This window comes from Lytechinus variegatus, chromosome 16, assembly GCF_018143015.1.
Source record: "Lytechinus variegatus isolate NC3 chromosome 16, Lvar_3.0, whole genome shotgun sequence".
In the NCBI taxonomy this organism is placed as follows: domain Eukaryota; kingdom Metazoa; phylum Echinodermata; class Echinoidea; order Temnopleuroida; family Toxopneustidae; genus Lytechinus; species Lytechinus variegatus.
Genome location: NC_054755.1, coordinates 1846624 through 1862863, shown reverse-complemented (window position 1 = coordinate 1862863; position 16240 = coordinate 1846624). Strand labels below are relative to the sequence as shown.

At 35.3% G+C, this 16240-nt stretch overlaps 1 protein-coding gene across 1 annotated transcript; it reads right to left on the bottom strand.

Moving 5' to 3' along the window:
- Positions 1–4434: 4434 nt before the first annotated feature.
- LOC121430156 (solute carrier family 2, facilitated glucose transporter member 5-like) lies at positions 4435–14761 on the bottom strand. The gene is made up of 11 exons (XM_041627434.1): positions 13790–14761; positions 12069–12167; positions 10472–10632; positions 9531–9655; positions 8755–8870; positions 8226–8385; positions 7155–7348; positions 6112–6222; positions 5513–5617; positions 4630–4705; positions 4435–4454 (listed from the first exon to the last, which is right to left on the bottom strand). Exons 1-11 carry the CDS (start codon positions 13802–13804, stop codon positions 4435–4437), a joined length of 1182 nt encoding a protein of 393 aa, XP_041483368.1. The 5' UTR covers positions 13805–14761.
- Positions 14762–16240: the final 1479 nt, after the last annotated feature.

Genomic DNA, 16240 nt, shown 5'->3' with positions numbered 1-16240 from the left:
TTTTCGAAGCCCCCCCCCCCCCATAATCCGTCCATTTTTACTGTTTTAGGACTGCGCCTGAATATATTTACAGGGCAATCGACTTTTTCATATTTATTAACATTTTTTTTGTCGGACCAAAATTCCTCAACCAAAGTATTTTCTCCAATCATGTTCAAGAGTACATGCACTATACTCAACAAGTATTTTAATTGATATAGGCCCTCTATTTATCAATAGGACCTTTGGTATGATGCCTAACTCCACGCAGCTTATTATTCAGTGTGAACTATCACCAAACGAGAAAATCAAATGCAAATCGACCTGTGAAACGTCAACAACAAAACTTGACCAGCATGCTATAATGAACCTAATCAGATTCCATTACCATCATGAAATCAAATTTGCGCCTTCGACAGAGACTATTTCTTCGCATATGTTTTGGTTGACGGTGTTTTCTTGGAATATGACCCCATCTGACCCAGCGATTTAAATGGATGTGGTTAGGCACGAAGCTGCGAGGACAAAGTATGAAGTTGAACTTGGGCGGAGATGGAAAAGGAGGAGGGGGAGAAGAAACGACCAGGGAGTGGGGAGGGGGAGCAAAAATAGAACGAGAAAGACCGATAATTATGAAAGGGTAAAGTACTAGCCTTGCTGTTCTCAGAACAACATATTTTCATGATAGACAATGTTAACAGTATAAGGCTATACAATCGCTAGTTGTTTATATTTTGCCATTCTTAGCCAGTGTTTTTCTGAGAACACTATACTCTGTAAATTACTTTGTCCGAAGGGTGGTAGAAAATTCATCTGTCAATAAAGAAATAATGAAAAATTGAACATAATGATTTGAGCCCAGAATCAGCCATTTTGGCCCATTATTTTTACCGTATATAGATTTTTTTTTCAAAATTGAGTGTGCCCCTCCTGTTTAAAGAAATAACGACTTATTTTGCCCATCAGATGTTGGTGAAATAAACTGAAATCGATAAAAAAAAATATCTTGAAATTCTGCATCCACCCTTGATCATGCTGATGAAGAACTAGATCCAATCCAAGTACAATGATGCACCATTATGTTGTGACTCTGAGTGAGTGAATAGAAGTTCAGTGCAATTACATGTTCAGTTTCTTCGTTCATCTACAGATGGCGCTATTCAAGTTATCACCTCAACGAGAGGATTTTGAAGCCCGTGGATAACGTGAGCATTACGGGATATGATTTCTGGGTCCCGGCCCGTAAAACAAAGGTTAAAGATTAATCGTCCATTTCAAAGAAAAATTCTGATTAGCTCATAGTCAGTCTATTTAGCAAAATGCGCATGTAACGAGGATCTTGATTGGTCATTTTATTTAGCGATTAATTGTTAACTTATGTGTTACGCCGCCCTGGTGAGTGAACCTTGTTCATCGAGAGATAGCGCTATTTCATCAAAAAGTTGCTGCCCGAACGAGAAGCTGAAATTCATCAAAAATGTTTATATGCTATTTCATTTTCCTTTCCGATCCACTGTCTGGTAGATTGAGATAGTAGCGAAGAAAATAAGTGAAACAGACATTCAAATAACCACAAAAAGATGTCATGAAAAAATATTTTGCTTTATTTCATTAACCTCATATAAAATCCAAATTGACAATAAGTAAATAAACTTGTTTACCTTGGAACGGGATAAGATAAAATACGATATACCATGAATATCAAACTACATGCCATCACATTTTTGTTCTAAGATAATGATTTCGAAGATTTATTAATATCGCATACAAAAAATTGTTTATAGAGATTATTTATTTCAAATGCTGTAAGTGCTGGATCTTGCAAATGTATTATAATGAATGCAAATTATTACCTAATTTCAATAACAAGATTATTCGAATTTGTAATTTACAATTACAAATACTCTACAAAATAGATGCCTTTGTATAAACAGGACAATCAAAGTATGTTGTTATGGAACACGGTTAAAAATTTCTAGAGATTAATAGGTTTACTTTTTAATTTGCAAAGTAATTTTCTTCTAATTTCAATTATTTTGCAACATTATAAAAAAGATAATCAATGTAGATAAAAATAATTCAAAAGTAATTCCATCTCTCTCTCTCGCTCCCATTCTCCCTCATACTTTATTTCTTTCTTTTCTATTCTTTTTTCAATCTCCCTTCACCATTAACCAATGTAGTAATGAACCTTCATACCCAATATATTCATGTTAACGAATTATTTTATCATTAATATTACTGTCATATATCTCATTTTAATATAATATACATCCACATCCAAATATTAAAGAAACAGAGTTTCATGCACATACAAGATTGCCTTTCGGAAAAGATCCGACTGATGCCTTAATGGTTAGCTGTTTGTCAACACTTTTCCATCTCACTTTTTCGAGATACAAAGACATGTTACAAATGCATAATCCCATTCATTTTAATACATATGTGCAATTTGTGGGTACTACAACTTAAAATAAATGAAAAATGAATCTTAAATTAATTCAATCACTATTAAACAATATAAGGTCTACCCAAGGGCAAATATGCATGTTTTTAACAAGGTTGAATCTTATGCCATCGAATCAACACTCCAGAGAAGATTATACACGTCTAATTTAATCGTCATTAAGATAGACCGCTGTTATTCACCCTTGAAAAAAAGACTCCTTCATAGCACAGTTGCAATGGATATGCTTAATTACAAAAACAAATTGTATTTTTTGTTTACATAATTAAAAATATGATTTACATAGGAATATCATTTAGCACCCTTAAAGAATGATGAATGGAAGCATGATATTTCACTGAAATAAGTGAATATAATAATAGTTCAGCCAACCGAGCCAATTATAACTGAAATGACAATATACGTAAAGAAAATGAGTTATTTAAACACCATTATTTCACTTGTGATATCAAAGTACATGTAAAAGAATAATCTACATCTTCATTGGTAAACAAGAAAGTATCAATAATGTGCGAAGTAAAAAATGCTCTCATTGTCTTGTCAGCATGATAATTAAGGCGAAGAACACGATAGGCACCATATAAATGCTGTTCCCAAATCATGAAAGTTTGTCAGAGGTCTACCAAACATTGCAACAAGGAGATGTATGCCTCTTGGATTTCTGACATTTTAATAATATCATGTTAATGAATACCGTGCAGGGGAAAAAAACGATGATGATTTTGAAAACTCAGTAAAATCAGTTCACCTTCAGTTATGCTATTCTGTTAATTCAGCCTTCATAGCAATGAAAATCATGGTCTGTATTGCACTTCCGAACTTTGTAATATTATGAGTTTCCCTTTCTTCTCATATAGTCATCATCGATTCATAAGCGGTAAAGGGGAATACCCTTCCTGGTATTTTGTGAAACTCTGATCCTCGTCACCATCCGGGTTTTTCATTTCTTCAAAGCCTGTCGATACTTCGACGAACCGCCGGTCTTTCGTCTCGGGCAGGTAAAGGAGTATGATGAGGGTGGTGATGGCAAGGGAAGCAGCGAAAATGATGAAAGTGTAGGCGCCAATAGCTATCTGGGTATAAATACGAATAGTATAGAATAGGTTTGAGAGGATATAAAATGGTAGGACGGTATCATCATAATAGACAGTGAAAATACATCTTTCTGGTATGAATTGGTTGAAACAAACATATATGAAACCAAAACGTCATTAAAATGAAAATGAGTCGGAACAAAAAATGAATATATTTAAATCAGTGAAACAAAGAAGAGGAAAGAAATGAGAATAGAGTGAGAGAGAGAGTGAGGGAGAGAGATGGGAGGGAGAGTGGGAGGTAGGGCAGGGTTGAAGTGAGAGGAAAAAATAAAGAGAGAGAGAGAAAGTTTGTGTGTAAGAGAGAGAGAGAGGTGAGACAGATGGACAGCTGGACAGAGAGACCGCCGATGGGTCCACATTTAATCTGAATACTATGCCACCAGCCAACAACTTTTCTTTGATCTTCATTGTCCGAGAAGACATTGCTTTTGACTGTAACTACAGAAATTCTCAGACAAAGACATTTCGTCAGTGCTACAAGCTTGGTGAAACGGTGCATTGGGTTTGTCATCGCGAATGAAAATATCTCGGCACTTGTGAAAACTTTTCGGCACACCAACATGCTCTACATTCTCTCATGAAACAACATACCAAGTGTACACAAGTTAGGGAGATAATGTCCAAATTCGATTTCAGGATCATCCAAAAGAACTGAAGTGTTAATCAATAATCAAACAAGATTTTACTCACTAAAAGAGCGGGAAAGCAAAATTGGATGACGACGTCGACCCACCAACCTATATGTTGTGTAACGGAGAGGGCGGCCTTCCTTGGACCAACAGACCACAGTTCAGAACACACCAAGGGTGTAAATGTTTCTGTAAAAATGAAGCATCGACCCAAATAAAATGAAATTATTAGAAAAAACGAGGGGTGATTAAAAATATGATCTTAAACAGTATTTTGATAACCTGATGAATATACAAACATATTAAATAGATTAAAACCGTTATCTTTAAGAACGACTGGTGATCCTTTCTTGTAGTACATGGTATATTCATTGGCGATGGTTTAGCGCGTAAGAGAGGATCACCAGTCGTTCTTAAAGTCGCTCTTAACTTACGAACAGCTTTATGAAACACCCACCTGAACCCAAAGGGAATGCAATGAAAAATACACAAAGTGCTACGAGGGCAAACCACGACAGCCATGAAACACGGTACTGGATATGAAAAAAAAGGAGGAATCAAATCAAAGAAGGGTAAAATTAGTGGTAATTAAAAAAAAATTCCGTTACAAATGGAATACGAAACTTCCCGACAGTAGACAATTCAGAATGGTGGTGTTCCCAATCATCTCAGTTGAATCGCAGATACTGATTTACAGTTTTTCTGCAAAAAAAAAATACCTTTCAATCCAAAATATCATATTTGACACATCCTGAAATGTTTGTGTGGATGTAATCGAATCTTTTAAAACATCAGAAAAACAAGTTTGGCTTACACTTCGGCTGATTGTATTCCAGTCTTTCATAAAGTCATTCAACTATAAAATACCCTCAATGGCATCAATTACAGAGATTAAAAGCTAAAGGCCTATTTATCACAAAGGAGAATGAAAATTGAAGGTGTATTTAAAAAAAAAGCTGTATTTAAAAAAAAAAGCTGTATGTAAAATCAATGAAATTAGGAAACAGCAAACCAATATTGTTTTTAACATTTATAGCTCCCTTTTCATCTTTCCCTTTTAACTTTCTCTCACTCCCAATCGTTGTGTGTGCGATCGTCTGTTAGACTTTCCTCTTTCTTTCTAAAAATAATCATCTTGTTTGATTCTTTGTTGTTTAGATTTCTTTTCCTAATACGAAAAGCAAAGTAACAAAACAAACTTTCAAAATTTATTGATATTGCACACGGTGGACCAAAACAACACATCGAGATAAAAATCCATTTACCTAAGATTAATAAAATTAATCAGACCTTACAATGTATTCTTTTCTTCAGGACAAATTATAATATATTGCGGTTACCTCGAAAATCAGAAACAATGTAAAAGCAATTGCACTCAACGTCAGCAGCCCATACATTGAGAGAAGCAAAGGCTTCCGTTGAAATCTTGATAGATTTGCAAAGTACTGTGAGAAGAAGAAAAAAAAATTGAAAACAAGAACTACCCTTACGTGCAAACTGTGCTCTAATGTAATATACATTTAACAGGGACCGCGGAACGGTTTTGATAAAAGGGGAATGACCTGAAATGAGCCAGGCAACAAAAATCACAATCAGACGGTAATTTTACGATTTAAGGGGGGAAAAAAGGGGACGGGGCTGAAGTCCCCCGTCCCTCCCCCGGTTCTGCGGCCCCTATGAAAGAGTTAATATTACATTTTACCAACTGAAAATTCAAATAATGAATAAATGTATTTACCCCCCGACCCTTCCCCAATATCAAGTATATGTCTTGCTAACTTTTCTTGACGATGTTTTTTTTTTCTCGACCAGTTTGTCAAAGATTTTTACAATGAGACTCACATCTATCGCTATATTTGATTGGAATTGATTGTTTTTCTTATTAAATTTCTCTACTTATTAAAATAAACTTGATGTTTGTGTAACTTGCAGGGCCTACCTCAACCACAGTAGCTGTACAGTAGAAACCGGCCCATGCCAGGGAAGCTAACCCAGTTTGTATGTCTGTCAATCCAGCAAATATAAATATCTCATTGGAGTAGAAAATAATCTGAAAATAACGGGTCATGTGGACAACAAAATTATGTTAATCGTATGTCACCATATCACGTGATATGACAAAATGTGTAATGAGCTATAATTGCTGTCAATGAAGTTTAACGTAAATTTCGCCTTATTAATATTAGATGGAGACATAATTTTCTTTAGATCGGAATCTATATTAAAGTCTGCTTTGGCTATATTATGGATGCACTTATGATAATAAAAAGGACGTCTCGTCACAGTGAAGAATAAAAGAAAAAACAAAACAGAAAATCAGTTAAAGCGAGTAAAAGTAGAAAAAGAACGCTACACTCAAACAAAATTAATAAACCACAATGATATAGGAAAATAAAAAGTCTATTGGCTTTGCAATGTTGCATAATCTATTTTGACAGTTTAACTGCGTAGAAATCTTACAAAGTTATACCTAGGTTTTTTAACCTTACTGCTAAGAAACCACGAATGCCTGCGAGCAAGCAACCACGGGACCAACGGCTTAAGGTCCTCTCCGAGGGACCTGGTAATGAGGATAAATGCCTTACCAAAGGGCATTAGCGCACCACTTGGGAATCGAACCCGGGTCACCGGAACCCGAAACTCCCGTTCTACCGACTGAGCAATCGCGCCTCCAAAATAAGCACTTTTTTTTACAACGGCATACAGATGGTGGAGAGTGGTTTGGCCATGGACCCCGACAAGTTTCAAGATCAAGAAAAAAGGGAAGGGAAAAGATTGAAATACAACTTTATTCTACTGAATATCATTTCAAAATCTATCAGAACATTAGTTTTTTTTTTGTATTAAAGAGATTTTTTTTGGATGCTCCCTTACTTCACTCGCTTGATCGCTAGCAGCTTTCTAGAAATTTGCCCCATGTGCCAAGTCTGGTCCCTCAAATTTTTGCCTCAATATGCTTCTTGTAGCACCGGTCACACTTACCGCGTTAATACCGGAAAGTTGACGGGCTAACCGCAGTAAGATGCACATGAGTAACGGCATTTTCCAGTTAGCATCCCTGAGGAAGATAACATCCCATGCACTCGCCCGGACGATTCTTGACTTAGAGCGATGATCATCACGAAGAACTTGGATCTCCTGTTCAACCTCATCTTCACCCCGGAGCTGACGAAGAGCTAAAAGAAAACAATCCTAACTGAGATATTCTAATTTTTTTTTTGAGGGGAGGGCGTGGCGCAGCAATAATTACATTCTTACTCGTCTATATCTATCCGAATGATATCTATCGGAATGATTCCTATGTTTATTGTGCATATTTGTATATACATGTATAAAGCCAAGATCGAAGAAAGCCACCTACGTTTCGACTAAACTCATTTGCGCCCTCTCCTAACCCGGTGCATTATACCTAACGGTCCTGCACTGTATTACATCCAGATCCAGAAGTTTTTTTTAGGATGAACTACTATTTTGTTTTTGTTTATCTGCTTAAATTCCTTGCATGTATATTTTGTTTCGTATTATTTTGTACTTCTTGTTTTGAACAAAATGTTGGCAATAGCCAGTGACGTTCTATAATATATTAAATTCATATCTTCACGTCTTACTTAACAGGTAAAAAGCTAAGCTATTTAAAAAAGACAAGTTTGTCACTCAAAGAGTGAAGAGTGAAAAACAAAGAGTGAGTCTAGATATCTGGAGAATTTTCTGTCATACGAAGAAGATTCTGTCAATCAAAAGAGATGTATAAGTTGATACGATTACAGAAGATTAATAGATTGACATATTAACAAAAAGAATAGCTTCTTTCAAAACACGTAAAGAACAATGCACTCGCCTGAATGAATAAAGGATCTCATGTTAAAAAAAAGAAAGAAAAAGACACTTCCTCCAAAGGATATCGCTATGTCAAATATATTTTCTTTAAAATTTTATTTGAATAATTAAATTTCAGTAACTATCACATTTGATGTATGAAATGGTTTTATCAATTGTATGAAGAAAAGTCTTGAACGGAGACATTCTGGCTAGAAATAAAAAATTAAAATATACCTCCAGCCGCTTTTTCCTCTGCAAACTTAACATGAAGCAACCAAAAAGGACTCTCTGGACAAAACAGAAGAAGAACTATCTGAAAGAGATCGATGAGGGCAGGCAACCCAAGAGCGCCAGGCCAAATATTTCTGCCTTTGAACACGAAGAAACCCATTATCTGAAGAGAGAGATGGAGAGGGAGAGGGGGGGGGGGGGGGTGAGAGAATAAGAGAGGGAAGGGGTAGAGAGGAAAAACGCCAATATTTTTTTAGTAAAGCATGTTGTGTCATATGAAATTTCAAGTTTAATTGTAATTTAGACCAGTAATAATTAAAACGAAATCATTCTCTCTGGCTTCGATGTAACTTTGTAAAAATATTTCAAAAAAATAAATAAATGGACGAAAACATAATTATGTGATATAACAGTGAAAATATGACAGATGAAAAGAGTAATAAAAATGCATTTCTCCCTTTTCCTCCTTTCATATAACTCTCTCAAAACGATTATATCCACAGTGCTTATAACTTCTCTTCATTCATCATACCTGGCCGACGACTATGCCGACAGTGAATAATACTTGGTGGAGCCGACATATCGAGTCTCGTCTTCTCTTAGGACTGATCTCACTGAGATACACAGGGACTATGGTCAAAGATATACCTGGAGTTATCGGTCAAGAAGAAGAAGAAGAAGGGGAAGAAGAGGAGGAAGAGGGGAAAGAAGAATTAGAAGAAAGCGATTACAAAAAAATAACGATAAGACAAATTAAATATTTAAAGATTCGACAAGACATTTATATATAGGTTGTACTTATTTTGTTAATCCTTTAATATCCATATATGACTCTCATGATCCTATTTATTGTATTTGTTCTATCTATGTCATATTAAATAAATTGTGAAAAGAGGTTAAAAAAGCTTTAGGTTGAAACATCTTTTGAGTATTTGTTAGTAGTCTATCAGCTTACGAATTTTCTCATGTATACAAAGAATATTTATTGAAAAAGGGGTATTTGGTAGATTTTCAGATAATTATAGGCCCACGAAGAGATAAGATATAGAAAATGTTAGAAAGTAAACGATAATCTTTTTCGTTTCATTTTAGGCGCACTCCTAGCTTTGAAGTTCACAAAACTATGACGTAGCCATACACCAATGGCTAATACAGTCATACGGTTTATCTCTTAAATAAACTTTATAATTTTATTTTTGTGTCATTATAAACCATTTACCTATTGACGTTTACATAGTGGAATGGGAAAAAATGGATGAAAGAAAGAAAAATTTCACAATATTTCACATCCGACCCTACTTTGCTCACCAACATCGAGACCTTTCATTGCTCGACAGAAAATAAGAAGCTCGGGTGACCCAGCGGCTTCGCTGCTCCCCATTAAGATACATGACACAATGGATAATACACTGTTGCCAATCAATGTACGGCTCCTGCGAAAACAAACATTCAAAACAATTTAATTATATACATACACGACATGATTGGAGTTGATTCAATATTGTAACGTCAAAGAACCCACTTATTATTGTTTTTTATCAATTGTTTGTGATTATGATTTTAGATTGTCATCATCCCTCCTATTCCTCTCTTGTTTTCTTTTCTTCTTGTTCTTTTTTTTCTTGTTCTTCTTCTTCTCCTTCCTCTTCTTCTTCTCCTTCTTCTTCTCCTTTCTTCTTCTTCTTCTTCTTTTCCTTTCTTCTTCTTCTTCTCCTCCTCCTTCTTCTTCTCCGTCTTCTTCTCATTCTTCTTCTTCCTCTTCTTCTTCTTCTTTTTTCTTCTTCTTTTTTTCTTCTCGTTCTCCTTCTCCTCCTTCTTCTTCTTTTTCTTCTTCTTCTTCTCCTTCTTCTTTTTCTTCTTCTTCTTCTCCTTCTTCTTCTTTTTCTCCTTCCTCTTCTTCTTCTTCTTCTTTTCCTTTGTTTTTCTCACCCCCCTGCTCCTCCTTCTTATATCCTTTTTATTAGTCTTTCCCCCCTTTCTTCTTATATGAAAGATATTCATATTGTTTAAAAAAACGTACACATTCTCCTCGACAAAGACGGTTGCCCTTGGAGCTAGAACATTATGTCGATCGTGTCAATATTTGCCTTAACGAAAATGAGACAAGAAAGGGGCAATCAACTGCAAATTAACTCCCACATTCGCCTATTTTACGAACCCTTACTTATTTGTACAATTTGTGTAGAAAGGAATTTGTGATCAGAAATAATTAATTATTGTAAAACAATAATAAACAGACGGGGACTAACCTTCCAAATTTGTGAGACAATTTTGCCCCTGCCACGGCACCCACAATACGACCGATACAGAAGACTGTAATAGTGGTAGCCCATAACCAGGCCTGTCCGTATTCATCTAATGGTGAACCATAGCGATAGATGTGAGTCTCATTGTAAAAATCTTTGACAAACTGGTCGAGAAAAAAAAAAACATCGTCAAGAAAAGTTAGCAAGAAATGAAATAAATGACACAGGGATCTATCACCACAACAGAAAAGCTTCACATGAAAAGTATATGTATTAAGACTGTCAGTACAAGCAATTATGTTCATATGAAAGGTACTTACTGGAAGTTTATGAACATGTTTCAATAACAAAAACTTTTACATAAAACCTTGTCATAATTCAAGACACATCGGATTATAGGAAACAACCTTTTGATAAAAACCTCCACAGGGGCCGCGGAACGGTTTTCAAAGTGGGGGGGGGGGGGGCTGAGCCAATAGTGGGGTGCTGACCATGCTAAAAATCGCAATCATATGGTCATTTTTACATTTTTGTACACGGTTTTGGAAAAAAAGTGGGGGCGGGGGGTTAAGCCCCCCCGGTTCCGCGGCCCCTGATTCAGGATTTAAATTTAGGACCAAAAGTTATAATTACATGACTTGCATTTGCCACATTTTTTCGTCGTCAAGGCTATCTAAAATCAGAAAACTTCAAAGATTCGGCGTCAAATATCACCATGGCAACAATCATGAACACAGTTTAGTGCACACATTGACCCGGTTAAATTTCAATTTTGCACCATTAACAAAAAATAGTTGTGATATATATCGATCTCAACAATGGGCACATCATCTAACTGTCCAAAATTTGATTTGATTCATTGTTTTCTTCTGCATCCATAACATTCGTATAATACATTTTTCATAACATAATAAACATAATATGTTAGCATTTCTGGCATGAATCATAAATAAAGAGTACTAAAAAGATAATTCCAGACAAAAATGGTTAAATATATTTACAATTTGCAGGAGAAGGATTGTCATCATAAGCAGATTTGCTTGAAAAAAATGACAATCCCAAACTTATACTAATTGAATTAATTAATACATTTAAAAAGCAGAATGGGGATATATTTTCAAATACGAAACATGAATTCATGCAATATTATAGTATGAAGATGGAACTGATAAAGCTGAGGATGACGGTGATATGATGATGATGTTGATGATGATGATGATGATGGTATATGTATTGGCAAAATGTTCTCAATAAAAATGATGGACATTGCTGTTGTACACGCATCATTGTTTTTGACCGATTTTTGTTCTCCCGTTTTATGCAAAGCAATGGCGGATCGCGGGGAATATCAATTCCTGAGATAAAGAAATATGTTGGCTCTGGCTTTCCATAGTTAAGATCGATCGTGTTTTTTCATGAGACCTCATTCTTTTACCACAGTAGCAGTCCTCCCGATAGGTGAGATCCGGTTTTTATTTTTGTCTAGGCTCTCATTTTCCCTATTCTTATGCGTATGTTTCAATTAATAATTATGTTTATGATTTTGTGTTATTCATTTTTATACACGTCATGTATAATAAGGAAGAAATAAAATCCTTACCTGTGATGGTCCAGTTATAACACCATACTGATATCCACTGGTCAATGAAGAACCAATGAGAAGCGTACAGACGGTCAGCCAAAACCACAAAGAAACGTCCTGTAAAAATATTAAATCTATTTATCACATCATTTTTATTGACATATTCAATTTGATTTGATTGTGTACTGTATTTTACTTCATATTAATTGTATTTCAGTATTTTGTAAATCTTTCTATGTCTACCATGTCTACAGGACTCCTTTGTAAAGCAGGCCTTTGGGCTCTGAAAGGACTACCCTGTTTTTAAATAAAACTGAATAAATAAATAAATATAATTTTTATGATCACTTCTTCTACCCCTCTACTCCCTCTCTCACAGTGGCGGCGGAAGCAAAAAAATTTAGGAGGGGTCCACCTCAAATTTTGGGATGGACACAGGGAAGAAAAGGTTATCAGCCTAAAGTTTAGGAGAGGATCGCCACAATTTTTGGACAAGCAAGAAAAAATTAAGGGGGGACAGGTCCCCCCCGTCCCCCCGCCTATGCTCTCTCATCATTGAGCACCATTAAATACACACAAAAATAGTAACATGATGAAAAGTACATCTCATCTGATTTTTATTAGTGGTACAAGACCTAATTAAAAGGAAGAATATTTTTGTTATCCTATTTCAAAAGTGACTATTAAATAACCTACCAGCGGACGTCTTTTAACCTATTCTCTGAAGGAAATCAGCAAATGTAAATTTCTTGAAAAAATCACTTTGCCTGTTTTTAAGAAATATGCAATTGCGGAAGGTTGAAACACGACAACAAGTTTTTGTTTACTTTCCACTATTATATTTGAAATACAAAACAGGTCTCTCTAACCTTGATATGTAAAAAAAAGGGAAGTAAAAAAAATCTGAAAAGAAATGAAATGGGCCAATCATTTCAAGATAATTGTCTAGTCTTTGATGCCATGCACGGATTATTTTTGACACGGTGAAACGCACTTTACACTGTTAAAGTGCAGTACCCATGGAACTAAAATCAAACAAATATGATAATAACAATCTTTATTACGCGACAATGTTCAGACAGGGTGACTTTATCATTGACATGCTCTATGCTATATGCTATGCTAGGATTAATATAATGATAATGATTACTAAGAACGGTTTTAGGAGTTTCGTTATCAAATGTAAATAGAACCAAAAGAGTCTAGTGTAAATATGATATTTCGTGATAAGGGTTGTAGTTAAACTTCCGCCCAAATGAAGTGTACATCGCCAGGACCATTGGAGTCATACAAGTAATCATGATCCCCACAAAGAATTAATGTATAGCTTGAATGAAGACTACCGACTTATACATTATTAGCAGATTCTGTATCCATGTCTATATTACTTGTGTTTCATTCGATCAATTAATTAATCAATCATCAATCAATCCATCCATCCATCATTCAATGACTCAAACAGCCAATGAAATGAATGAATGAATGAATAAATAAATAAATAAATAAATTAATAAATAAATGAATAAATAAATAAATAAATAAATGAATGAATAAATAAATGAATAAATAAATAAATGAATCAATCAATCAACCAACCAACCGACCGACCGATCGACCGTTCGATCCATCCATCCATCCATCCATCCATCTATCAATCAATCAATCAATCAATCAATCAATCACTTTTAGTCTATTTGGAACTGACGTACTAAAAAGATATCATCTACATTTGAACTTACCGACTGAGGCACCATGTTAAGTAAGATATCGCTTTTATCTTAAAACAGGAAACCTTGAAGCATATAAACTTGAATCCAGACACACTTCAAATGATGTTATCAGTGTTTGTGTGTCACTAACAAGGATCACTTCTTCAGAACTTCGGGAAACACTTCCGTCTCTATATCAGTGATTGATCAATTATCAACTATTCTTATACTTTATGAAACAATGGATATATGCCTATACTTTTCACCCATCAGTAGCTGGTGGTGCAAAAAGTCTGACCCCCAAACCTCAGAATAGTGAATCCATGGAGAAATGGGGGAACTGGTGTCGATCTGAATCTTCGTAGGACGCCAATAAAACAGTTCTTGTTAATTAAAGTGATCCACTATGTTGCTCTGTATGGTCTACATTTCGGTGACTCCTTCTCAGGACACACACTATCATATGCCACATGATGTCTCTATAACAGAGTTCCTCGAAAGTATGAAAGTAACTTTTCCAAATGGCACCAGTTAGTACAAAACTATTCTTATATCACCACAGGAGAGAGAACGAATAGCTATTTACAACAAAACTCATTTATTGTCCGTTGGATATCAAGTTTCCCAAAGCGCAGCATGCAATGCGGGGCATAATAATTCATAGCCCACGCCGTGTGAATAACTGTATTTGTTTTCTACCGTAAATAGCTTTTGTTATCAATGGGTGCGTAGAGATCAAATCAATGTCTGAATGCACTCCCAGTTTACGGTCAGATTTCAGTGATAAAAGAATAAGAGCTATATAGATGAAACGAAAGCGAAATACATAATGCATTCTATCATACGGTATGATTTCACAAACAGAATAGAGGAAATGGTATTATAACAAATAACGATAGAAGTTCTTTTTTCACAGTGATTATATTTCTAGCTTAATAGTAATAATCTTCACAGTATGAGCTCATAATATTATATAAATATGTCATTATTCTACGATGCGTCCCTCTAAAATTCGGTATGTGAACAAATTCACACGTTACGTGACCATGGATACAGCCTTTCAAAGTTAAGTAGATGGTGGAGATTGGTATTTTATTTGAGATTTCATATCATAAAGATAAGAAATTCTTTTCTAAAAAGAAAAATAATCCCAGCTTGACAACCTATGAAAAGGCACCTATAAAGAGAATAACAACAAAGCTGATTCAAGCGAAAATCATCACCAAAGAAAAGAGAGAGGCATGTGTCATAGTAGTGGTGGGAAAGGGTATGTTTAGAAATCTATTTTCTCTTTTACCATTCACAAACATTGATACCGATATCTACAAAGAGTTGAGAGCAAAAAATTAAATTATTGATTGAAGGAGACATGTATGGTTATGTGGTAAAATATTGGGTATAAAGCATTGGGTATAAAGTAGATTTACATAACATTTGGCGTATTTTACCCAACAAACATGCATGATCCCTGTTAAGCTAATATTGGGTTAACTTTTTATTCCAGAATGTATATTAGGCCTAAATCTCAAAGACCTGTCATATGCTTGGTATGTTATTTGGATAGTTAATAGGGTAAGATGGGAAAACTTTGGTAACGTTTGGTGTCACAGGAGCCTCACTCACACAAAAAGAAAAAAGAAAATAAGAGTCATTTGTTACCAATAACAACTCGACACGCCCTAATATTTCAAGTTCCGACCGACTTTGAGCCATCCATCCTACATATACATGCATTTAAAGGCTGGCACCCCTCTACGATAACCGTATAGGTTAGCTAACTCGTTAAGCTAAAATCCGGCGGGCAATAAGCATATCGATTTTGTGTAGTTGTTTAAAATGATTTCATACAGCTGCACACAATAATAATTAATCAACAATATTTATGCTTATACTAAGTATGTCTCTTCCATTTTTTTCTGCTCAGCATCGGACGATGGGATTTTGGAAAGCTGTGTGGGTAAGTTAAAATTGATTTCTAGTTAATGACGCAATGCTTCATAACATGACGATTTAGATTTAGGTTGTACGTTTTCTTGATATAGAGAGGAAGGACGGGGGGGGGGGGGGTGTGAGGGAGAGAGGAACGGAGGTAGATGAACACATGAATTATCTCTCTCTTTCATTCTCTCTTTCCCTCTTGATTTAGCTGTTTCTACGATTTTAATATTGTTGCTCTTCATTCTTATCTTTGATTTTCATCATTTTGCATCATTTCTCCTCTGACAATTTTCTTGTATTATACCGTCTCCTTGATCATCATCACCACCATCACCATCATCATCATCACCATCATCATCATCATCACCATCATCATCATCATCATCACCATCATCACCATCATCACCATCATCACCATCATCATCATCATCATCATCATCATCACCATCATCATCACCATCATCATCATCATCATCATCATCACCACCATCACCACCACCATCACCATCATCATCACCATCATCATCACCACCATCACCATCA

What these genes read in the sequence shown, in the direction of transcription:
- LOC121430156 (XM_041627434.1), bottom strand. An exon ending in AGAGGAAAAAGCGGCTGGAG is followed by an intron (nt 7,349 to 8,225) that starts GTATATTTTAAT and finishes GTTTTCTTTTAG; the next exon opens with CTCTTCGTCAGCTCCGGGGT. An exon ending in CATTGTTTCTGATTTTCGAG is followed by an intron (nt 4,706 to 5,512) that starts GTAACCGCAATA and finishes TTTCATATCCAG; the next exon opens with TACCGTGTTTCATGGCTGTC.